The 27,906-nt window shown below is 35.6% G+C and overlaps 1 protein-coding gene across 1 annotated transcript in view; it reads right to left on the reverse strand.

Annotated features, from left to right (window-relative positions):
- Nucleotides 1–7,392: 7,392 nt before the first annotated feature.
- Nucleotides 7,393–27,906, reverse strand: part of LOC133609372 (phospholipid phosphatase-related protein type 5-like) — a 39,876-nt gene continuing 19,362 nt past the window's right edge. Inside the window, exons 3-6 of the mRNA XM_061964915.2 lie at nt 20,105–20,355; nt 19,855–20,031; nt 10,313–10,438; nt 7,393–7,972 (exon numbers count right to left, since the gene is read on the reverse strand). Of these exons, the coding sequence (XP_061820899.1) occupies nt 7,943–7,972; nt 10,313–10,438; nt 19,855–20,031; nt 20,105–20,355 (584 nt within the window). The 3' untranslated portion in view covers nt 7,393–7,942. The remainder of the gene's footprint in view (nt 7,973–10,312; nt 10,439–19,854; nt 20,032–20,104; nt 20,356–27,906) is intronic.

Below are 27,906 nucleotides of genomic sequence, written 5' to 3' on the forward strand. Positions count from 1 at the left end.
GTTGATAAACAAGCAATGATTTTAATAATTAAATATGGTCATTTTAAATGAATTATTATGATAATTTAAAATTAATTATTTCAAATACGTTTATTTTAATGTATAATTCTATGGCTGGATGTAATAAGGAGTCAGAAAAAATACAAATAAAAATACAATTAATTTGGATGTTTTTAGCAAAATATAGTAAAAATGTATTTAGTTATTTTTTTTTAAAATTAATAAATATATTTATTTTTAGGTAAGATAAACATAATAATACAATTTGTCTCTAGTCTGGATGATTTAGTTCTTGTCACCCTGTTGTCCTCCCGTCATGAAAAAAGGCTGTCCTCACTCAGGTCCTCATGGAGCTGGAGGGGGCGTGGCCTCCAGCTCCGGCTGAAAATCGGGAGATTTTCGGGAGAATATTTGTACCGGGAGGTTTTCGGGAGAGGCGCTGAATTTCGGGAGTCTCCCGGAATATTCGGGAGGGTTGGCAAGTATGGTTAAAACCACTATACCAAAGGTGTCAAAGTCGTTTTCACTGAGGGCCACATCGCAGTTATGTTTGGCCCCAGAGGGCCACGTCTAACAGTGAATACTATCATTACACCATTTTTAATGCATTTTATTAGTAGATTTTTTTCAAACTAAAATTTAAAAAAAATATGGTAAATTGCAATAATTTCACCTCAAAATGTAATGTGTATTATTGTAAATGGAAACTACTACTGCTGTTTTTATGGTTAAAAAAAAAAAAAAGGTAGCTCAGTTTCCAGAATTTTACTGTAAAATGTACATTTGTTTGTTTTACTGTAAATAAAAAGGTACAGAAATTTGACAGTAAAATTTTGGCACCTGAGCTGCCAGGTGTTTTTTTTTTAGCAAATCAACAAGTGTATATTTTGGGTGTATTACTGTAAATGGCAAAACAACACCACAGTTTATTACAGTAAAAAAAAAAAATACTTTTTTTTTTTATTTAGAGAAAAATGCTGTAAAAATCTCAGTAAATTTCACAATTTTACCATGAAATCTATTGCTACTTTTATATTGCACAATTTGATGGATAACTTGCTTTGAAATCGTTATTATTAGTATTGGGTTACGAATAAACCAACATTGAGTTAGCATAACTCAACTTTTGGGTTAAATAATTCAACCCAATAGCTTCTTTGGGAATAACCCAACATTGAGTTATCATACCTCAAACTTTTTGGTTACATACTTCAACCCAAAAGTTGGGTTGACAAAATTAACTCAAAATGTTGAGTTAAAATAACCCAAATAAGGGTTTTGTCCTTTTCTGAACCAACTTACGTTAAAATTGGGTTGTTTTTTAACCCAATATTTTTTTGTGTACTCTAATTTTGCAACGCATAGTACCACAACAATGTAATGAATCCCTGTTCTTAAAACAACATTTTTGGTCAATCAACATGGATAAATCCATAAAAGGAAACAGAACAAAGTATGATTTTTAAACTAAGTACATTTTACAAAAAACTGATTATTATGAACCCATAACAGTTCACATCCATTTACAATTTAAATAAAGAAATAAAATACATATTTTTTTGGTGAAATACTCATAATTGATGTTACATTGTTTATGATGAATATATTTGTAACATTTTCTAATGGCGCCTCAGCGAGTGTTTGGCACACTCACTAGCTGTACTGACACCGCACTGATATTATGTGCGTTTCGTAATTAAAAAAGTCACCACATTTGACCTGAAAATGAAACTACTTGGCATATTTTTCTCAAATGAATAGTTGTGCAGAAAGGAATATGAAACGTGCCACTCTAGTCAATCAAATGACGTAATAATATTAATTTACTGACATGAAAACACCACAGAAAAAGAGAATTTGGACCTCTATTGAACTAAAGTTAAAGTTATAAAAAAAAATACAAATAAAAAAAATTATAATTTTTTTTAATTTAAATTTTTTTAGACATGTATCTTGTATGCACGATAAACTTTTTATAAAGTTATAAAATAAAAAAATTTAAATTATAATTTTTTTTATTTTATTTTTTTTAGACTATCTCGTGCGCACGAGAAAGTTTATTTTGCGCACGAGATAGTTTCTTGTGCGCACGAGATACATGTCTAAAAAAAATATATATATATATATATATATATATATAAAAAAAAATGTCCCCCATGTCCCTTTAGGGGCTCCGTAGATTTGTATGTATATATTTTTTCTAAAAAATAAATAATGTCTTCGTTTGCTTTAAAGTCCACAAATTAAAATTGTATTTTATTGCCTTCATTTTGCTAACATGTTCCTGAGATTTCATCAAATTATGCTTCGCATGCATTTCAAATGACCCATTAGGGGTGTCCCAATCCAGTATCAATATCGGGGCCCCCCAAAAAACTATTTATCGGATTTTATTGCTTGCATGTAAAATGTCCGTCTTACTTGTGCAGACATCTAAATGTCCTCATATAAGCACGTAAGATGTGGTCTTTCAACACTACTAGGAGCTAGCAGCTACACGGCAGCTAAGCACACAATAGCACACAAGCTAGACATGGGTTATAAAAAAAAAATTGCAGTACGACTCAGCAAAATTTGTTAACATAAACAAGTATCAAAAAATGATATTTGCATATTACTTACACGTACAAGGTCCAAAGTCTCCATGGCCATTAGAAAGCATCCAGTAACAAACGTGTCCGCATCATTCAACGTACTGTGTCGTGAGCTTCATGAGTTATTGTGACCACTTGGTGTCACCCAAAAAACTAAAAAAATAAACACTCCACTTCTATTTAAAGACAGCATAAGTCCATACCAGACCGGTATTAATGAATAGGTCAGTGTTTTCAATAGTAACAGTCCAGTCCAGTAACAAACGTGTCCGCATCACTCAACGCACTGTGTCATGAGTAGGGATGATGTTCGAAACCGGTTCTCCCGGTTGTTCGATAAGAAAAGAACCGATTCTATGGACTCGAATCCCTTTTTGACAAACGGTTCCCGTTATTGAGGCCACTATAGTAAAAAAAAAAAGAGTTGGTTCCTTATTCAAATCCCTGGGAAGGAATCCCTTCCCACAAGAAATGCCCTGTGGGACGTCAATGTTATGCCCATTTGATTGTAGACTCTTACTGACACCTTGTGGCGATATGAAAATACTACGCGTCATTAGTTTGGCCACTTCCGGGTTGGCGACGTAAGTTCATGAGACAATTGAGAAGTAGACAAGTTGTGTTAGCTCTTACAAGCCTTGGAAAAGAGAAGTCTGTAAGTAAACTGTTCAACTTGTTTATGTAACTCAATATTAAGGTGGAAAGTGGTTAAATTTAAAACTAAGATGTTTATTGAAAAACTATTTTTGTGCACTGTTTCAATGGATGTTTTGAGGACTTAAAATGACTGCCAGTCGTGTATTTCCACCATTGAAATAGTTTCAACACTCAGAAATATTTGTTTGATGATAGTATTGTATATTTGTGTGAAGCTAATACTTACATATTGTGTATTAAATTTCAGTATGTTAATTGAATCACATAGCTTATACATTTGTCATTGTGTGTATTTCAGTAAAAAAAATTAAAAATAACAGTCCAGTGCAAGACAAAAGTAAAGATAGGAAAAGACAAAGCAAGATCAACAACAATAAAGAGCCTAAATGGATTAATCTGCTTTGGAACTTTAATAGACGTCTTGGATTGTTTGTTAGCTGTCTGCCTGTGTGTGTAGTTAGTATGTTCCAATAGCAGCAGAAGTGCACTTTTTGGAGAGCTGTATTATTTTCAGTTTTGTGCCTAAGGGACTGATTTTATTTAACACTATATTATTATTTATACACCTATAGTGATCACAGAGACAGGTTGTTTTTGTGTTACTGTATATATTTGTTTTTCTGAAAAATCCCACTTAAAATACTTTGGGTAACAACGGTCAATTTTTTTTAATTTTTTTTTTAGGGGGGTAGCAGTCAATATTAATTTATTTATTTTTATTTTATTTTTTTTCTTATAAAATAAAAGTGAGCTTTTGTTAAACCAAATATTGTGGGGTTTTTTCAATATATAACAACTTATCTGGATTCGATAAGAGAATCGATAAGGAATCGGTTCGATAAGAGGATTCGATAATGGGCTCGATAATTTCTTATCAAACATCATTCCTAGTCATGTGCTTCATGAGTTATTGTGACCACTTGGTGTCACCCAAAAAACGATGAATAAACACTCCACTTCAATTTAAAGACAGCATGAGTCCATACCAGACAGGTAATAATGAATAGGTTAGTGTTTTTATTGTTCCACACTACAAAATAATACAATTATTTGTGCTGGTAACGGATTGTATCGGTATCGGCCCATACTCAGAATCCAGTATCGTATCGGAAGTAAAAAAATAAAATAAAAATGTACCGGGACACCCCTACGACTCATTTTTTGATTAAGATTTAAGGGTTTTGTATAATCCATAACAGTCTTTTAAGTCAATTATATATATTTTTTTATATATTTGCAGAGAATAAATACTATATACCACTACAACTACTACAAATACTACTACACCAAGTAATACTTATCACCAATTTATAAATGTATTTTTCTTTACAAATAAACCGTCAAACTGAGAGGGAATCAAATACTTTTTTTAATCCACAATTTAAGAAAAAAAAACAATGCTACAGAACTGAAAGTACTACTTGAAGTTACTGGTTACTTGACTGTACCACAGTTGTAGTTTATGAAATAAAACAAATCAAAACATGTCTGCCGCGGTTGCTAATCAAGGCACATTTCTAATGTGACACAACAAATTTCTGTGGAAATTTTTTTCTCAAGGACCTGGTCGAGCATATCTGGGTTTTCCCAAACCACTTCACCAATATGTTCAAAAATATATATATATATATTTATTTTTTTTCTCGTGCATTTAATGAATTTGTAAGACATGTTTTAATTGTTACAACTTTCCATATTTTTCGTACAAAATCCAAGTAAGTGCAATGTAAACATGTATGAGTTTAATAGGAGAAACATTGCACATGTGACTTTTCACATTTAACACCCGTATTTCATTTTTCTCTCATCAAAACTTTAAAAAGTATTTTATGAATACATCAGTATAAAATGTCAAACAACGTGCAATTTTAGCCGTGGTCTGTCAGTGAAATTGTAGTAAACAATAAATATTTTTTGTCAAAATGATGCATGTTGAATATTGATATTTCCAATAATAAACGTCATGTCAATGATTGGCATGTCATTACAAAGGCTGACAGCCAATAGGAAAGAAAAGCCCGCCTCCACACTCCAAATTGTCCAATAGGATGATCATAAATTCATAACAGGAAGTTAGACTTTCTGGTCTCTTATAAGGAAGTGGTCGTTGTTTGTGGTGGGAATCATTTCAGTGTAACACTAAACAATGGACTTACGCGTCAGAATCGAAAACGTTAATGAAGATAAAACAGCGAAGGTAAGAGAATAATCTTGTTTTTTCTTTTCTTTTCTTTTTTTTACTGTTTTGTGACTTTTATCGCTAGAGGAAAACTACACAGTGGCTAACGTTAGCTTCAAGCTAGGTCACGGGTGACGTTTGTGGTGTAAATATTAGGATTTCATGACACTATTGATGACATATGCTGGTTTTTGAGTGTCGGTTTGTTTTTGACATTTGTGCATTTAAGTGCTTGTGGTTTGGACTGCGACTAAAATCGATTCCGGCTGACGGTTTGTCAAGAATCGCGACGATGTGACGTCACAACGAACACATCCTCAATTCACACACGGCGCCAACATTTTAGAACAAAGGATGAAGCGATAAAAGAAAGATAAAACTAATAGTAATCTACATGTGGCAGCATAGGAGCAAATTATGTATTCGTTTCACTTGTGCATCTCTTGTATGTAACTGTAGTGCATTCAAAGACCCTCTATGGGAGTTAGAAACTCTGTGGTGCATTCAAGGACCCTCTATGGAAGTTAGAAACTATGTGGTGCATTCAAGGACCCTCTATGGAAGTTAGAAATATATATTTTAAAGACTATAAATCGTAATCATACAGATGTGTTATTATTATGAGTGGTATCACCCACAGATAGTCGTGTGTGTACCAGCACAGCAAACTTGACTTATTTTTAATCATATTTAAGTGAAAAATGTCAGCCTATATCATTACTTATCTCAATTCAAATTCTGGCCACTTCATATTGAATTTCACCCTGCAGGAGTCTCGGGTATGGTGTCCCAGAAATGTAGTGCTAAGCCCCTGACGATGACTATTATTAATATGGAAATATGGACCAGGGGTGTCCAAACTGAAAAATGAAAGCATGCGGGGGCCAATTTGGTATTTTTCATTTTCAATATCAATAAAAAAAATAAAAAATAAATATATATATATATATATATATATATATATATATATATATATATATATATATATATATATATATATATATATATTTTTCTTTTTCTTTTTTTTTTTCTTTTTTTTTTTTTAACATTTAGGGCTCCCCTCAAGTTTGGCCCCAGGGACATGGAACGTTCTCAATCATAAAAATGTTCAAAATAAGTTATTTATTTGTATGTATGTATATATATATATGTATATATATATATATGTATATGTATATATATATATGTATATATATATATATATATATATATATATATATATATATATATATATATATATATATATATATATATATATATATATATATATATATATATATAATGTATGTATGTTTATGTATATATATATATATATGTGTGTGTATGTATATGTATGTATATATATGTATATATGTATACATATATATTAGGGCTGCAACTAACGATTAATTTGATAATCGATTAATCTGTCGATTACTACTTAGATTAATCGATTAATAATCGGATAAAAGAGTAAAAGAGACAAACTACATTTCTATCCTTTCCAGTATTTTATTGGGGGAAAAAACAGCATACTGGCACCATACTTATTTTGATTATTGTTTCTCAGCTGTTTGTACATGTTGCAGTTTATGAATAAAGATTCATAAAAAAATAACAAAACAAAAAAAAATAGCATAGATCCCACAAATTGACGGCAACTATTTTTAGTATAAATTTTAATCGATTTAATCGATTAGTTGTTGCAGCCCTAATATATATATGTATATATATGTATATATGTATGTGTATATATATATATATATATATATATATATATATATATATATATATATATATATATATATATATATATATATATATATATATATATATATATATATATATATGTATGTGTATATGGATGGATGGATGGATGGATGGATGGATGGATATATATATGTATGTATGTATGTATGTATGATTGTATGTATATGTATATATATATATATATATATATATATATACACATATATTTGCGCCATGACTAGGGAAGGTTGTTTGGATTGGGTCATATAAGTGAGTGCTGCGCTGTGTCTTTTCAGCGCACAATTCATGGCCATTGACCTGAATTATTCATGTTGTCCACAAGATGGCAACAAAGTCGGAGTATCGGGGTTGTTTGATAATTAAATTGAACTCATGACTTTTCGGGCCGTAGTTTGGACACCCCTGCTCTAAATGATAATTTTCTAATATGTGACAGGACGAGAACTATTCCCTCAAGAACCTCTTCTTCTTCGATGTTATTCCCTGTAGAGTAATACTAGTGGTGAACTAGTACTAGTACTTGGAGGATATTACACATTGGTGAAACATAAGCGAGTCCAGTATCTATATCTAGAGAAGTACTAAGTGATTGTCACGGAAACATTGTTTTGGATTCTGCTCCTGATGGAGATGATTAGTGCATAGATTGATTATCCCTCACAAATTCACGGAAGACACGGAACAATAACGCGCGGAGGGGGAGGACTGCACGCGGGTCGCCGGGATTGGACGGCTCGGAGGTGATCCGTCACGTGACTCCATGTCATGTGACCTCAGCAAAGGTGATATGATTCTGCAGTTGGAAGACAAGAACAAAGGCACATTAATATCAGGCAATATTGATACGAAGAAGGGATTGGTTATATGGCCTAAAATCAATATTGCGATATATCCATCCATCCATCCATTTTCTACCGCTTGTCCCCTTCGGGGTCGCGGGGGGTGCTGGAGCCTATCTCAGCTGCATATTGCAGCCTATTATCATAAATGATAATAAAACTGAAACATTTCCAGTTGTATTATTTGATTAAATCTACAGCCGCATACATATTTTGGTTATTTCGGAGTCAAGGGACTTACTTCCTGAGTTTGTAAACAATAACAAAAACAACCAAAATTGTCCCTGTAGGCTCCACTATATACTAATACAGTATTTGGTATCATTGCTGTCGATATTTGTATCGATCCGCCCACGCGTCTACATCTAAAAGCCCTAGCTTAGCAGTTAGCATGGCTTCTTGTATCCTGCTACAGCACAGGTGTCTAACTCAAGGCCTGGGGGCCAAATTAGGCCTGCCACATCATTTGTTAGTGATTGGTAGGAGACCACGGGGAAGACCCAGGACACGTGTAAAATGTACATATTGTTTTACAGTGTACATAAAAATATATATGATTACTAAATAATTGTATGTATTCATATTGTATTCACTGTTACAAGTGACCCTCAATGAAAACGAGTTTGACACCACTGCCCTACGGTGTGTGATGTAGCGTGCTGAGCTAGGCCTCGTCCTCCAGTGATAACATTACTTGTAAGAAGAAATGTATTTGCCGACGTGGAGGCGAAAATTCGTGACTGAGAAACGGCTTTGGCACTGTGGAGGGACGTTAGCCACCAGCAAGGACGCTACATTGCATTGACATTCGCCGCCGTGTTGTTAGCATTGTTCAATACAATATATATATATATATATATATATATATATATATATATATATATATATATATATATATATATATATATATATATATATATATATATTAGATGTATATAGATATAGATATATATACAGTATATGCATGCATGTGTGTGTGTATATATATATATATATATATATATATATATATATATATATATATATATATATATATATATATATATATATATATATATATATATATATATATATATATATATATATATGTGTGTGTGTGTGTGTACATATTATAATAATATAATGGATAGATAATAATTATTATTAGAATTTAATATTAAGAGTATGTTAAAGTTCAACTCCTACCTTGTTTACCTTCAGGACGGCTTCCTTAATGTTTTGTAATTAATCAGGGATATCATCAAGCAGCTAAATTGTGCCATACACGGTTAAGTGTGGGGAGTTTTTTTGCATTTTTTGAAATGGTTGTAATTTAGAATTTTTGATGATGGTTGGCTGTTTTTTTTTAATAATATCCACACAGTTCATTGAGCAGGTTGAGTTATGTGTGACATGTTGACTTTTTGTGCTGGTTGAATGTTGTTGTTGTTTTCTTCTGCGCCATGACTAGGCAAGGTTGTTTGGATTGGGTCCAACAAGTAAATGCTGTGAATATACAGACCTTTTCTAAAAAATAGAATATCATGGAAAAGTGTATTTATTTCCATAATTCCATTCAAAACGTTAAACTTCCATCGATTACAGATTCAGGGCCCACAGCTTAAACAATTTCAAGTATTTTGTTTTTTGTTTGTACATAATTTGGGTTTCAGCTCATAAAACTCACGAAAACAGGATTTCAAAAAATGAGAATACTGTGAAGAAATCACCATTTACTTCTCTGCCAGATTGATGAATCTTCTCTGTTTGATAATCCGCAGAAGTCAGCTGCTGGTGAATCTTCTCCTGCCACGTTTTGCCCTTCCACTAACAACTAAATACTTGAAATGGTTTAAATTTTGGGCACTGAATCTATCATCTGTGGACGTTCAACGTTTTGAATGGAATTATGGAAATAATTACACTTTTCCATGATATTCAAATTTTTTTTGGAAAGGGTCTGTAGTCTTTAGGAACTGCACTCCATGCTCACTGGCCTGTGCCACTCACACTGTCCACCAGATGGCGACAAACACGTACCTATCAAACCGCCAGGTATTCTCCACCTCTAATGTAGAATATGCAAAGAAATGTAGTGATTGAAGCTGCAATATTTGAAGCGCAATATGGCAAGGGATTACTTTATTTATTTTTCAAATCCAAATTAAGAAAACAATTAATTAATAAAAATGAATTAAAAATAATAAAATAAATACAAATATTTTTCATAACAAACCTATGGCCGACAATTCTCCAATAGATAACCATTGACCATCCCTGTTATGTATTGAACTTGTACAAGTTTTAGTACTGACCTGCGAGGCGACGTACTTCTCCAGAGTATTCTCCACGGCCAGCATGGCTGTGGCAGCTTGCCATTCTGCTGCCGGCTCGTCGTTCAGTAACAACTTTCCTTTGAATTTGTGCACCACGCACACCACCTAAACACACAACCAAGTCACATGTGTCTATTTACAATATGTACACCACATCTGTGCATGATAGGGGGGTCCTGATACCACCTAGTCACTTCCGATACGATACCGATATTAATACGACCCGATATCAGCACAATTTATAGTGCATATGTTTATTATTTTGTAGTGCGGAACGTTAGAAAAGGTTTGATCAGGCGAAATGAGTCAAGCAAATCTCTTTGTCATTAACGTTTTGGAATGGACTTATGCTGTCTTTAAGTTAAAGTGGAGTGGTAATTGTTTTTTTTCTGGCCAACACCTTGCGGTTACAATAATGCATGACGTTCATGATGCAGCAAGTTGATTAATGCGGACACATTTGTTACCGGTTACTTCTTTGATGTTATTGGACACTTGTTTAGAGGGATGGAAAGATATGCAAATTTCATATCAGGGTCATTGTGACCAAAATAGTCATGGTGATCATTATTACCGTGGTATTGTTTGAATGAGCTCAAAAAGCAGTCTTTAAGTTATTTACAAAAAACTAAAATAATTGTGCCTATAAATATATTCTATTTTGCATGTTTTGTGTTTCTTTTGCTTCACTGATCGTGCTTAAGTCTTCTTTTTATAGTTTTAAATATTGGTTTGTACCGTAACACTTTAAGATTTATTTCAATGAAAAGCCCTACATAATATGATTTTTAAATTATCATTTATAGCAGACGATGTGGCATCCTACTCTTTTCAGCGGTCCTTGAATGCACCGTAAAAACACCTCGGTCTTGTAGGTTCAACGTGCACAATTGAATGTCTTAGTTGTTCGGACACTATTGCGTTTTTATACGTCTTAGATTGAGGTATGTTGTTTTTTAATAGGGAAATGCGTTAATGTCTCTTGTTTTCATGTTAGCATTTGAGCTAGCGAGCTGATGCCGGTCAATCCATGAGTTTATCAAAGAGCAGTTATCAATATTGTTATTCCTGTCATTTTAATTGAAAACATAATACTAACCGTCTGCAGTTTTACCATTATCACAGTTTATCGTTACATCTCGACGTGTTTATATTGTCCAAGTCTGTTTATATTGTCTGTTTTACATTACAATATTGTTCAAATTATTGTTACATATGTCTGGCTTGTGTGCTATTGTGTGTTTTGCTGTTGTGTAGGTGCTTGCTCCTAGTAGCCTACAGTCTACCATGTTTGCTGCTTGTAAATGACTTCACTAAAATAGAATAAAAACTTTACACGAGAAAACAAGTTTTTTGGTGACACAGTCTGTTGAATGATGCGGACACGTTTGTTACTGGATACTTTCCAATATGCTTCTGCCTTGGAGACTTTGTATGTGTAAGTAATATGCAACTATGATTATTTAATACTTGTTTATATTGACAAATGTGCAGTTTTATTGTTCAATAATTATTACCTATATTTAGCTTGTGTGCTATTGTGTGCTTAGCTGTTGTGTAGCTGATAGCTCTTAGTAGCTTATAGTCTACCATATTTAATTCTTGTAAATGACTTGACTAAAATAGGAGAAAAACTTTACACAAGAAAACAAGTTTTTTTGGTGACAGTTGAAAGATGCGGACACGTTTGTTACTGGATACTTTCCAATACACTTCTGCCTTGGAGACTTTGTATGTGTAAGTAATATGCAACCATGATTATTTAATACTTGTTTATATTGACAAATGTGCAATTTTATTGTTCAATGATTGTTACCTATGTTTAGCTTGTGTGCTATTGTGTGCTTAGCTGTTGTGTAGCTGATAGCTCTTAGTAGCTTATAGTCTACCATGTTTAATTCTTGTAAATGACTTGACTAAAATAGGAGAAAAACTTTACACAAGAAAACAAGTTTTTTTGGTGACAGTTGAAAGATGCGGACACGTTTGTTACTGGATACTTTCCAATACACTTCTGCCTTGGAGACTTTGTATGTGTAAGTAATATGCAACCATGATTATTTAATACTTGTTTATATTGACAAATGTGCAATTTTATTGTTCAATGATTGTTACCTATGTTTAGCTTGTGTGCTATTGTGTGCTTAGCTGTTGTGTAGCTGCTTGCTCTTGTAGCCTATAGTCTACCATGTTTAATTTTTGTAAATGACTTCACTAAAATAGAATAAAAACTTTACACAAGAAAACAAGTTTTTTGGTGACACAGATAGTTGAATGATGCGGACACGTTTGTTACTGGATACTTTCTAATATGCTTCTACCTTAGAGACTTTATGTGTAAGTAATATGCAACTATAATTATTAAGTACTTGTTTATATTGACAAATGTGATGTTTTATTGTTCAATGATAATTACCTATGCGTAGCTTGTGTGCTTAGCTGTTGTGTAGCTGCTAGCTCTTAGTAGCTTATAGTCTACCATGTGTACTTCTTGTAAATGACTTGACTAAAATAGGAGAAAAACTTTACACGAGAAAACAAGTTTGTTGGTGACGCAGCAAGTTGAATGATGCGGACACGTTTGTTACTGGATACTTTCCAATATGCTTCTGCCTTGGAGACTTTGTATGTGTAAGTAATATGCAACTATGATTATTTAATACTTGTTTATATTGACAAATGTGCAATTTTATTGTTCAATGATTGTTACCTATGTTTAGCTTGTGTGCTATTGTGTGCTTAGCTGTTGTGTAGCTGCTTGTTCTTGTAGTCTATAGTCTACCATGTTTAATTTTTGTAAATGACTTCACTAAAATAGAATAAAAACTTTACACGAGAAAACAAGTTTTTTGGTGACACAGATAGTTGAATGATGCGGACACGTTTGTTACTGGATACTTTCCAATATGCTTCTGCCTTGGAGACTTTGTATGTGTAAGTAATATGCAACTATGATTATTTAATACTTGTTTATATTGACAAATGTGCAATTTTATTGTTCAATGATTGTTACCTATGTTTAGCTTGTGTGCTATTGTGTGCTTAGCTGTTGTGTAGCTGCTTGCTCCTAGTAGCTTATAGTCTACCATGTTTACTTCTTGTAAAGGACTTGACTAAAATAGAAAAAAAAACTTACACGAGAAAACACGTTTTTTTGGTGACACAGTAAGTTGAATGATGCGGACACGTTTGTTACTGGATATTTTCCAATACGCTTCTGCCTTGGAGACTTTGTATGTGCAATTATTATGCAACTATAATTATTTGGTACTTGTTTATATTGACAAATGTGCGATTTTATTGTTCAATGATTGTTACCTATGTTAAGCTCGTGTGCTATTGTGTGCTTAGCTGTTGTGTAGCTGCTTACTCCTAGTTGCTTATAGTCTACCATGTTTACTTCTTGTAAATGACTTCACTAAAATAGAATAAAAACTTTACATGAGAAAACAAGTTTTTTGGTGACACAGAAAGTTGAATGATGCGGACACGTTTGTTACTGGATACTTTCTAATATGCTTCTACCTTGGAGACTTTATGTGTAAGTAATATGCAACTATAATTATTTGGTACTTGTTTATATTGACAAATGTGATGTTTTATTGTTCAATGATTATTACCTATGTGTAGCTTGTGTGCTTATCTGTTGTGTAGCTGCTAGCTCTTAGTAGCTTATAGTCTACCATGTTTACTTCTTGTAAAGGACTTGACTAAAATAGGAGAAAAACTTTACACGAGAAAACGTTTTTTTTTGGTGACAGTCAGTTGAATGATGCGGACACGTTTGTTACTGGATACTTTCCAATACGCTTCTGCCTTGGAGACTTTGTATGTGTAAGTAATATGCAACTATGATTATTTAATACTTGTTGATATTGACAAATGTGCAATTTTATTGTTCAATGATTGTTACCTATGTTTAGCTTGTGTGCTATTGTGTGCTTAGCTGTTGTGTAGCTGCTTGCTCCTAGTAGCCTGTAGTCTACCATGTTTATGTCAAGACTTGGACTTTGGAGTTTTTGTTTTCCCGAGATGCAAGTGAACTTGGATCGGACGTGGCTTGAAGGTGGGTACATGATTTATTTTAAACACTAACAAACTACAAACAGAAGCAAACAAAAGGCGCGCACAATGGCGGAGGTAAAAAACTTGGCGAATGAAAACAAAACTTGCACAAAGGCAGAAACTGTGAACACGAAACAAAAACACTTACTGTGGCATGGGACTGTGAACATGGCTTGATACGAGAGGATAGCAGGGTTAGAAAGGATATGACACCAGGACGAACAACAGAAAATGAAAAGCTTAAATAACACAGACATGATTGACAACATGTGCGTGACTCAAAACAGGTGCCTGACATGACAGGTGAAAACTAATGGGTTGCTATGGAAAACAAAAACAATGGAGCATAAACAGAAACTAAAGAGTCCAATAACTAAACTAAACAAAACATGACTTAAACAAAACATGATTACACAGACATGACAGTTTAATTCTTGTAAATGACTTGACTAATATAGAAGAAAAACTTTACACGAGAAAACAAGTTTGTTGGTGACGCAGCAAGTCGAATGATGCGGACACGTTTGTTACTGGATACTTTCCAATACGCTTCTGCCTTGGAGACTTTGTATGTGTAAGTAATATGCAACTATGATTATTTAATACTTGTTTATATTGACAAATGTGCAATTTTATTGTTCAATGATTGTTACCTATGTTTAGCTTGTGTGCTATTGTGTGCTTAGCTGTTGTGTAGCTGCTTGCTCCTAGTTGCTTATAGTCTACCATGTTTACTTCTTGTAAATTACTTGACTAAAATAGGAGAAAAACTTTACACGAGAAAACAAGTTTGTTGGTGATGCAGCAAGTTGAATGATGCGGACACGTTTGCTACTGGATACTTTCCAATATGCTTCTGCCTTGGAGACTTTGTATGTGTAAGTAATATGTAACTATGATTATTTAATACTTGTTTATATTGACAAATGTGCAATTTTATTGTTCAATGATTGTTACCTATGTTTAGCTTGTGTGCTATTGTGTGCTTAGCTGTTGTGTAGCTGCTTGCTCCTAGTAGCTTATAGTCTACCATGTTTACCTCTTGTAAATGACTTGACTAAAATAGAAGAAAAACTTTACACGAGAAAACAAGGTTTTTTTGGTGACAGTCAGTTGAATGATGCGGACACGTTCGTTACTGGATACTTTCCAATACGCTTCTGCCGTAGAGACTTTATATGTGTAAGTAATATGCAACTATGATTATTTAATACTTGTTTATATTGACAAATGTGCAATTTTATTGTTCAATGATTGTTACCTATGTTTAGCTTGTGTGCTATTGTGTGCTTAGCTGTTGTGTAGCTGCTTGCTCTTGTAGCCTATAGTTTAGCATGTGTACTTCTTGTAAATGACTTGACTAAAATAGGAGAAAAACTTTACACGAGAAAACACGTTTTTTTGTGACACAGTAAGTTGAATGATGCGGACACGTTTGTTACTGGATACTTTCCAATACGCTTCTGTCGTAGAGACTTTATATGTGTAAGTAATATGCAACCATGATTATTTAATACTTGTTTATATTGACAAATGTGGAATTTTATTGTTCAATGATTGTTACCTATGTTTAGCTTGTGTGCTTAGCTGTTGTGTAGCTGCTTGCTCTTGTAGCCTATAGTCTAGCATGTTTAATTCTTGTAAATGACTTGACTAAAATAGGAGAAAAACTTTACACGAGAAAACAAGTTTGTTGGTGACGCAGTATGTTGAATGATGCGGACACGTTTGTTACTGGATACTTTCCAATACGCTTCTGCCTTAGAGACTTTGTATGTGTAAGTAATATGCAACTATGATTATTTAATACATGTTTATATTGACAAATGTGCAGTTTTATTGTTCAATGATTAATATCTAAGTTTAGCTTGTGTGCTATTGTGTGCTTAGCTGTTGTGTAGCTGCTAGCTCCTAGTAGCCTACAGCTACGCATGTAAATGACTGAATGACTTGACTAAAATACAAGACATTGTGTGTTTATTGGAGGACATTTGGATGTTACCTGGCTGTCTACAATACTTGTTTTTTTTTGCCGATACCGGACCAATCTTTGATATCAAATTGTGTGATCACTTTCCTTGATGGCGTCAGAGCTTCTGTTGCTTGTTAACTCCTGAGGTCCACTTTTTGAAATGGACTTTGAAAGAGTACTCACGTAGACAGGAGAGGCTTTTAAAAGCATCCTCTCTTCTATAAATGTTCTACACCCCCGAAAATAACCTTGAAATCCCCTTTTTAGGATGCTTTTGAGCAAAAAATACATCTTACACTCTCATATGTGTCACTGATATATTATTTGGTACATAAATGATAATAGAAATATTATCAAAACGGGTTACAAAGGCTTCGAATGGAGCTGCTGCGTCATTTCCAGCTGTATTTTACAAAACCCAAAACCAGAGAAGTTGGCACATTGTGTAAATAGTAAATAAAAAGATTATACAATTATTTGCAAATCCTTTTCTACTTACACTATATTGCCAAAAGTATTTGGCCACCTGCCTTGACTCACATATGAACTTGAAGTGCCATCCCATTCCTAACCCATAGGGTTCAAAATGATGCGGGTCCACCTTTTGCAGCTATTACAGCTTCAACTCTTCTGGGAAGGCTGTCCACAAGGTTGCCGAGTGTGTCTGTAGGAATTTTCCACCATTCTTCCTAAAGCGCATTGGTGAGGCCACACACTGATGTTGGTGGAGAAGGCCTGGCTCTCAGTCTTGGTTCTAATTCATCCCAAAGGTGTTCTATCGGGTTCAGGTCAGGACTTTGTGCAGGCCAGTCAAGTTCATCCACACCGGACTCTGTCATCCATGTCTTTATGGACCTTGCTTGTTGCACTGGTGCACAGTCATGTTGGAAGAGGAAGGTTGGGAGCATTGGATTGTTCAAAATGTTTGGGTATCCTGGAGCATTCAAAGTTCCTTTCACTGGAACTAAGGGGCCAAGCCCAACTCCTGAAAAACAACCCCACACCATAATTCCTCCTCCACCAAATTTCACACTCACAGTCCGAAATGTAGCGTTCTCCTTTCAACCTCCAAACCCAGACTCGCCAATCGGATTGCCAGATGGAAAAGCGTGATTCATCAGTCCAGAGAAGGCGTCTCCACTGCTCTAGAGTCCAGTGGCGACGTGCTTTACACCACTGCATCCCACACTTTGCATTAGAATCGGTGATGTATGGCTTAGATGCAGCTGCTCGGCCATGAAAAACCCATTCCGTGAAGCTCTCTGCATACTGCACGTGGGCTAATTGGAAGGTCACATGAAGTTTGGAGCTCTGTAGCAACTGACTGTGCAGAAAGTCTTAGCACTATGCGCTTCAGCATCCGCTGACCCCTCTCTGTCAGTTGACGTGGCCTACCACTTGGTGGCTGAGTTGCTGTTGTTCCCAAACTCTTCCATTTTCTCATAATAAAGCCCACAGTTGACTTTGAATATTTAGGAGCGAGGAAATTTCACGATTGGATTTGTTGCACAGGTGGCATCCTATGACAGTTCCATGCTGGAAATCACTGAAAGCGGCCCATTCTTTCACAAATGTTTGTAGAAACAGTCTCCATGCCTAAGTGCTTGATTTTATACACCTGTGGCCAAGTGATTAGGACACCTGATTCTCATCATTTGGAATACTTTTGGCAATTTAGTGTATATTCAATTGAATAGACTGCAAAGACAAGATATTTACGTTCGAACTGAGGAACTTCATTTTGCAATAATAATCATTAACTTAGAATTTAATGGCAGCAACACATTGCAAAAAAGTTGTCACAGGGGCATTTTTACCACTGTGTTACATGGCCTTTCCTTTTAACAACACTCAGTAAACATTTGGGAACTGAGGAGACACATTTTTTAAGCTTCTCAGGTGGAATTCTTTCCCGTTCTTGCTTGATGTACAGCTTAAGTTGTCCAACAGTCCGGGGGTCTCCGTTGTGGTATTTTAGGCTTCATAATGCGCCACACATTTTCAATGGGAGACAGGTCTGGACTACAGGCAGGCCAGTCTAGTACCCGCACTCTTTTACTACGAAGCCATGCTGTTGTAACACTTGGCTTGGCATTGTCTTGCTGAAATAAGCAGGGGCGTCCATGATAACGTTGCTCCAAAACCTGTATGTACCTTTCAGCATTAATGGTGCCTTCACAGACGTGTAAGTTACCCATGTCTTGGCCACTAATACACCCCCATACCATCACACATGCTGGCTTTTACACTGCACCTAGAACGGGGGTCGGCAACCCGCGGCTCTAGAGCCGCATGTGGCTCTTTAGCGCCGCCCTGTTGGCTCTCTGGAACTTTTTCAAAAATGTATGAAAAATATTTTTTGTGTTATTATGGTTTCTGTAGGAGGAAAAACATGACACAAACCTCCCTAATTGTTATAAAGCACACTGTTTATATTAAACATGCTTCACTGATTCGAGTATTTGGGGAGCGCCGTTTTGTCCTACTAATTTTGGTGGTCCTTGAACTCACCTTAGTTTGTTTACATGTATAACTTTCTCCGACTTCCCAGGACGTGTTTTATGCCACTTCTTTTTCTGTCTCATTTTGTCCACCACACTTTTAACGTTGTGCGTGAATGCACAAAGGTGAGTTTTGTTGATGTTATTGACTTGTGTGGAGTGCTAATCGGGCATATTTGGTCAATGCATGACTGCAAGCTAATCGATGCTAACATGCTATTTAGGCTAGCTATATGTACATATTGCATCATTATGCCTCATTTGTAGCTATATTTGAGGTCATTTAGTTTCCTTTAAGTCCTCTTAATTCAATTTATATCTCATGACACACTATCTGTATGTAATATGGCTTCTAATTTTTTGTGGCTCCAGACAAATTAGTTTTTGTATTTTTGGTCCAATATGGCTCTTTCAACATTTTGGGTTGCCGACCCCTGGCCTAGAACAATCCGTATGGTTCTTTTCCTCTTTGGTCGTCCACAGTTTCCAAAAACAATTTGAAATGTAGACTCGTCAGACCACAGATCCATTTTAGATGAGCTCAGGCCCAGCGAAGCCGGCGGCGTTTCACTTATCTTGCTGAAATAAGCAGGGGCGTCCATGATAACGTTGCTTGGATGGCAACATGTGTCGCTCCAAAACCTGCATGTACCTTTCATTAGCATGATAACAGTTAGCGAAAGTCACATACCAAGTTATATGACTGTGGTGTAAAAGGTCGCAAGACAAGCTCAAAAAGTTAGCACGCTATTGTTAGTATGCTAACAGTTAGCTTGTGTCACACACCAAGTTATATGACTCTAAGGTGTGTATGACTGGGGAATTAGAGTAAAAAGTGTAAAATGTGCTTTAAAAAAGTTAGCACTTTAATGTTAGCATGCTAACATAGTAACAAGTGTAGAAACGCTCGTTTTGGTCGCATGGAGATGGCCTAAAAATGAGAGTTGTGATTTGGATGTTAGTCGATTCTAGCACACACTCACCAGGAAAGTGGCGATGGCGGTGCCGATGATGAAGCCCGCGATGACGTCCGACCAGTGGTTGCGGTATTCGGCGATGCGATTGAGTCCGGTGACGAAGGCCAGGCACACGAGCGCCAGCGACAAGACGGGCTTGGCGAGGCGAGTGCCCTTCGCCTGAACCGTGCACGTCACGTACATCTGTGAGGAGCAGCGACGGCAGCCATGTTGAACGCCGCGAGCGGCGGAGCAAAAATGTGCGTGAGAAACTCACGGCCATGTAGAGCGCGGCGTAGATGCTGAGCGCCGCTTCCTTGGACGGGAAGGTTTTGCGCGCCTGCAGGACGTCGTCCTGGTCTCCTGTGCAGGCCTCCTGGTGGCTGATGTAGCGCAGCGCCTGGTAGCAGCCCAGGGCCGTGTAGTTGGGTTTGCAGATGGTCAGGAAATACGGCGCCAGGTTGCCGGTCACCACCTGGCCAGCGTTGACGAAGATGTCCACGGTGAAGAGGCCGAAGGTGTAGACTCCTGACGAGGGAAGATGTCCCAGCTGGTCAATGAAAACATTCCACCCACCCTGGACATTCAAACTAACACCTTTTTAGTTTTGCAAAAATTCCCGCTTTTCCCGGAATTCACACTTTTCAATAACACTGTTAGCACCCGTTTTTATTTCCCGCATTTTTCTACTGATTCAAAGTTTGAATGCGCAATGTTAGTCAATGTTATGCTAACACTAGCACGCTAGCTTTATGACTAGTTTTTCCTGGGATACACATTAGACTAAGTTATTTTTTATAACAGTTATGTTAGGGGGGCGTGGTTGGGGGCGTGGTTAAGATAGATATATATATATATATATATAAGAAATACTTGACTTTCAGTGAATTTTAGCTATATATATATATATATATATATATATATATATATATATATATATATATATTATTACATATATATATATATATATATGTGTGTATGTGTATATATGTATATATATATATATATATATATATGTATGCATATATGTATATGTATATATAAATATATATATATATATATATATATATATATATATATATATATATATATATAAATAAAATAAATACTTGAATTTCAGTGTTCATTTATTTACACATTTACACACACATAACACTCATCTACTCATTGTTGAGTTAAGGGTTGAATTGTCCATCCTTGTTCTATTCTCTGTCACTATTTCAGAACACACACATTATACAAATATACATTATAAAATCAATAAGAAAACGGGAGCTCTAATTTGGGAGTCTGAATTAGGATCAGAAGTTCCTATATAAACATTGCGTACTCACGTCGCCTTTTTGTATTGATTACTGCAGCTGTGCACTGGATTCATTCACAAATACAAACTACAACTCACAAACACTTTAGAGTTAGGCTCCACCATCAGAATGTGTACTTAAACTTATAAAGATCACATGGATATTATTCAGTGAGTTGATTCACCAAAACTAACCTGTTATACAGGAGGAAAAAGCACACAGGACGTTTCAATTGTTCACAGACTGGTCGCGCTCATCAGAATGACAAGACACTTCCGGTCTGCAGGTGATAGCATTCAATTGGGAAGAAACGCCCTACTGCCCCCTACTGACCAATGTGAATACTGATAAATCTGTAATGACAGCTCCAAAAACGAATTCAAACCACAAAATAAAATAAATAAATCAACACAAAAATGTGACACATTATGGGTGGGTCACATATGCATGTACAGTAGATGGCAGTATTGTCCTGTTTAAGAGTGTCACAACATTGCTGTTTATGGCAGACGAACTGCTTTACGGGGGACGAAAACTTGACTGCTGTTGTTGTGTGTTGTTACCGCGCTGGGAGGACGTAAATGAAACTGCCTAACAATAAACACACATAAGAAACCAAGAACTCGCCCTCGACCATTAGCTGTTTATATGGTGGGAAAGCGGACGTGAGAACAGGCTGTCAACACGTCACTCAGGTCCGCATGGAGCTGGAGGGGGCGTGGCCTCCAGCTCCGCCTGAATTTCGGGAGAAAATTTGTCCCGGGAGGTTTTCGGGAGAGGCGCTGAATTTCGGGAGTCTCCCGGAAAATCCGGGAGGGTTGGCAAGTATGGCTTAAGGGCCGTTGCTATAGTTATTATCAATTGTGCTGAAGTTGTGTTTTGACATCTGTGCAAAGGGACATCGTCTCGTGTCAGTGTTTTCAGACCCTGAATCGGCCTGCTGACTGCCAAGGCCGAACATCGAGTGCCGTGACGCAGACAGAGCAGAGACAGGGCGATATCACCAGTGTCAACACATTTGCATTTCATTAATAGTCATATATTGTGTCTAACTGAAGCTGTTGAGATTACCCCCTTTCTTCAGCAGCAGCTTCAGTGATGTAACCAGGGACCTCCCAAATAAATAGAGGAAGCACGTGGGCTGGACTTTAGAGCGTAGTTTGGATCTGTAACTAGAGTACAGCCCAAAAAATGTCTCTCCTCATTTGAGCCAAGTTTAACTCTGTCTCTGCATGATTCCTTTCTTCTTGTCTGTTTAATAGATGTCATCAGTGTTTGAACCTGACATAATTGAGGAACGCTAACTGTTAGAATTTAAGCATGTTGTTGGTATAGACTTTTGACTCAATTGTTTTGTTATTTGGGGATTGCTAACTGTTAGCATTTTGTTGGTGTATATACTTCCGACTCAATTGTTTTGTTACTTGAGGAATGCTAACTGTTAGCATTTGAGCATTTTGTTGGTATACACTTTTGACTCAGTTGTTTTGTTATTTGGGGAATAGTAACTGTTAGCATTTTGTTGGTGTATATACTTCCGACTCAATTGTTTTGTTACTTGAGGAACGCTAACTGTTAGCATTTGAGCATGTTGTTGGTATACACTTTTGACTCAATTGTTTTGTTATTTGGGGAATGCTAACTGTTAGCATTTTGTTGGTGTATATACTTCCGACTCAATTGTTTTGTTACTTGAGGAACGCTAACTGTTAGCATTTGAGCATGTTGTTGGTATACACTTTTGACTCAATTGTTTTGTTATTTGGGGAATGCTAACTGTTAGCATTTTGTTGGTGTATATACTTCCGACTCAATTGTTTTGTTACTTGAGGAACGCTAACTGTTAGCATTTGAGCATGTTGTTGGTATACACTTTTGACTCAATTGTTTTGTTATTTGGGGAATGCTAACTGTTAGCATTTTGTTGGTGTATATACTTCCGACTCAATTGTTTTGTTACTTGAGGAACGCTAACTGTTAGCATTTGAGCATGTTGTTGGTATACACTATTGACTCAATTGTTTTGTTATTTGGGGAATGCTAACTGCTAGCATTTCGTTGGTGTATATACTTCCGACTCAATTGTTTTGTTACTTGAGGAATGCTAACTGTTAGCATTTGAGCATTTTGTTGGTATACACTTTTGACTCAATTGTTTTGTTATTTGGGGAATAGTAACTAATAGCATTTTGTTGGTGTATATACTTCCGACTCAATTGTTTTGTTACTTGAGGAATGCTAACTGTTAGCATTTTGTTGATGTATATTCCGATTCAATTGTTTTGTTACTTGAGGAACGCTAACTGTTAGCATTTGAGCATGTTGTTGGTATACACTATTGACTCAATTGTTTTGTTATTTGGGGAATGCTAACTGTTAGCATTCTGTTGGTGTATATACTTCCGACTCAATTGTTTTGTTACTTGAGGAACGTTAACTGTTAGCATTTGAGCATTTTGTTGGTATACATGTTTGACTCAATTGTTTTGTTATTTGGGGAAGGCTAACTGTTAGCATTTTGTTGGTGTATATACTTCTGACTCAATTGTTTTGTTACTTGAGGAACGCTAACTGCTAGCATTTGAGCATGTTGTTGGTGTACACTATTGACTCAATTGTTTTGTTATTTGGGGAATAGTAACTGTTAGCATTTTGTTGGTGTATATACTTCCGACTCAATTGTTTTGTTACTTGAGGAACGCTAACTGTTAGCATTTGAGCATGTTGTTGGTATACACTTTTGACTCAATTGTTTTGTTATTTGGGGAATGCTAACTGTTAGCATTTTGTTGGTGTATATACTTCCGACTCAATTGTTTTGTTACTTGAGGAACGCTAACTGTTAGCATTTGAGCATGTTGTTGGTATACACTATTGACTCAATTGTTTTGTTATTTGGGGAATGCTAACTGTTAGCATTTTGTTGGTGTATATACTTCCGACTCAATTGTTTTGTTACTTGAGGAATGCTAACTTAGCATTTGAGCATTTTGTTGGTATACACTTTTGACTCAATTGTTTTGTTATTTGGGGAATAGTAACTGTTAGCATTTTGTTGGTGTATATACTTCCGACTAAATTGTTTTGTTACTTGAGGAATGCTAACTGTTAGCATTTTGTTGATGTATATTCCGATTAAATTGTTTTGTTACTTGAGGAACGCTAACTGTTAGCATTTGAGCATGTTGTTGGTATACACTATTGACTCAATTGTTTTGTTATTTGGGGAATGCTAACTGTTAGCATTCTGTTGGTGTATATACTTCCGACTCAATTGTTTTGTTACTTGAGGAACGCTAACTGTTAGCATTTGAGCATTTTGTTGGTTTACATGTTTGACTCAATTGTTTTGTTATTTGGGGAAGGCTAACTGTTAGCATTTTGTTGGTGTATATACTTCCGTCTCAATTGTTTTGTTACTTGAGGAACGCTAACTGTTAGCATTTGAGCATTTTGTTGGTATACACATTTGACTCAAATGTTTTGTTATTTGGGGAATGCTAACTGTTAGCATTTTGTTGGTGTATATACTTCCGACTCAATTGTTTTGTTACTTGAGGAATGCTAACTGTTAGCATTTGAGCATTTTGTTGGTATACACTTTTAACTCAATTGTTTTGTTATTTGGGGAATGCTAACTGTTAGCATTTTGTTGGTGTATATACTTCAGACTCAATTGTTTTGTTACTTGACGAATGCTAACTGTTAGCATTTTGTTGATGTATATTCCGATTAAATTGTTTTGTTACTTGAGGAACGCTAACTGTTAGCATTTGAGCATGTTGTTGGTATACACTATTGACTCAATTGTTTTGTTATTTGGGGAATGCTAACTGTTAGCATTCTGTTGGTGTATATACTTCCGACTCAATTGTTTTGTTACTTGAGGAACGCTAACTGTTAGCATTTGAGCATTTTGTTGGTTTACATGTTTGACTCAATTGTTTTGTTATTTGGGGAAGGCTAACTGTTAGCATTTTGTTGGTGTATATACTTCCGACTCAATTGTTTTGTTACTTGAGGAATGCTAACTGTTAGCATTTGAGCATTTTGTTGGTATACACTTTTAACTCAATTGTTTTGTTATTTGGGGAATGCTAACTGTTAGCATTTTGTTGGTGTATATACTTCAGACTCAATTGTTTTGTTACTTGACGAATGCTAACTGTTATCATGTTAGCATGTTGCTGGTATTCACTTCAGACTCAATTATTTTGTTACTTATGTTAGCATTTTGTTGGTATACACTTTAGACTCAATAATTTTTTACTTGAAGAATGCTAACTTTTAGCATGTTAGCATTTTGTTGGTATATACTTCAGGCTGGTGAGTTGGTCAGTCTTTGCTGTCTGTTGCGCCCTACAAAGTGTTAATACTGTAAGCATTGTACTTACTGCGCACCAGCTGTTTGATTTTAACCCGCCTGCTTTGTCTAAGTCTAAGTCTAAGTTAGTATGTTAGCATTTTCAGCTCATTTCACAGGTATACACTCTTTCTTTCTTTCTTTCTTTAGTTTAGTTCACTCAAGAGTTATGTTTTGTCACTTGACTTTATCTGGCTAGCATTTAACGTTTGTCCAGGTCTAAGTTAGTATGTTAGCATTTTCAGCTCATTTCACAGGTATACACTCAAGAGTTATGTTTTGTCACTTGACTTTATCTGGCTAGCATTTAACGTTTGTCTAAGTCTAAGTTAGCATGTTAGCATTTTCATCTCATTTCACAGGTAAACACTCAAGAGTGTTATGTTTTGTCACTTGGCGCTATCTGGATAGCATTCTGACTGTTAGCATTAACGTTTGTCCAAGTCTAGGTTGGTATGTTAGCATTTTCAGCTCATTTCACAGGTATACACTCAAGAGTTATGTTCTGTCACTTGACGCTATCTGGCTAACATTTTGACTGTTAGCATTAAAGTTTGTCTAAGTTAGTATGTTAGCATTTTCAGCTCATTTCACAGATATACACTTAAGAATGTTATGTTTTGTCACTTGATGCTATCTGGCTAGCAGTCTGACTGTTAGCATTTCAGTTCACTTTCGGCTTTTCAGCGTTCACATGCAATTTCTACCAACGTTTTTTTTTTTTTTCCAATGTGTGCTTCAGACATCAGTTTTCTAACAAGCATCCGGTTGATTTTGTGGCAGCCCGTGTGAGTCACTTGCTGCTGAGGGTTCTAATTCTGTCCTACTTTGCCCTCGCCAACGTGACGATGTGAGCACTTTGTGTTTTCCGCATGACTGCTGCCGCGTGGCCACGCTTCACCTCCAACATTGCTTATTAGGGCAGAAACATTGGGTTTGTCCCACTGAAGAACAACACACAGTAGTGTTGACTTCTAAACTAACATCAACACACTCAGTAGTAACACACGTGTTGACTTCTAAACTAACATCAACACACACAGTAGTAACACACGTGTTGACTTCTACACTAACAATAACACACACAGTAGTAACACATGTGTTGACTTCTAAACTAACATTAACACACACAGTAGTAACACACGTGTTGACTTCTACACTAACAATAACACACACAGTAGTAACACACGTGTTGACTTCTAAACTAACATTAACACACACAGTAGTGTTGACTTCTAAACTAACATTAACACACACAGTAGTGACACATGTGTTGACCTCTAAACTAACATTAACACACACAGTAGTAACACACGTGTTGACTTCTAAACTAACATTAACACACACAGTAGTAACACACATGTTGACTTCTAAACTAACATTAACACACACAGTAGTAACACACATGTTGACTTCTAAACTAACATTAACACACACAGTAGTAACACACGTGTTGACTTCTAAACAAACATTAACACACACAGTAGTAACACACGTGTTGACTTCTAAACTAACATTAACACACACAGTAGTAACACACATGTTGACTTCTAAACTAACATTAACACACACAGTAGTAACACATGTGTTGACTTCTAAACTAACATTAACACACACAGTAATAACACACGAGTTGACATCTAAACTAACATTAACACACACAGTAGTAACACACGTGTTGACTTCTAAACTAACATTAACACACACAGTAGTAACACATGTGTTGACTTCTAAACTAACATTAACACACACAGTAGTGACACATGTGTTGACTTCTAAACTAACATTAACACACACAGTAGTAACACATGTGTTGACTTCTAAACTAACATTAACACACACAGTAGTAACACACATGTTGACTTCTAAACTAACATTAACACACACAGTAGTAACACATGTGTTGACTTCTAAACTAACATTAACACACACAGTAATAACACACGAGTTGACATCTAAACTAACATTAACACACACAGTAGTAACACACGTGTTGACTTCTAAACTAACATTAACACACACAGTAGTAACACATGTGTTGACTTCTAAACTAACATTAACACACACAGTAGTGACACATGTGTTGACTTCTAAACTAACATTAACACACACAGTAGTAACACATGTGTTGACTTCTAAACTAACATTAACACACACAGTAGTAACACATGTGTTGACTTCTAAACTAACATTAACACACACAGTAGTAACACGTGTTGACTTCTAAACTAACATTAACACACACAGTAGTAACACACGTGTTGACTTCTAAACTAACATTAACACACACAGTAGTGTTGACTTCTAAACTAACATTAACACACACAGTAGTAACACACGTGTTGACTTCTAAACTTACATTAACACACACAGTAGTAACACATGTGTTGACTTCTAAACTAACATTAACAC

The sequence above is a fragment of the Nerophis lumbriciformis genome, linkage group LG07, assembly GCF_033978685.3.
Source record: "Nerophis lumbriciformis linkage group LG07, RoL_Nlum_v2.1, whole genome shotgun sequence".
Taxonomy (NCBI): Eukaryota; Metazoa; Chordata; class Actinopteri; order Syngnathiformes; family Syngnathidae; genus Nerophis; species Nerophis lumbriciformis.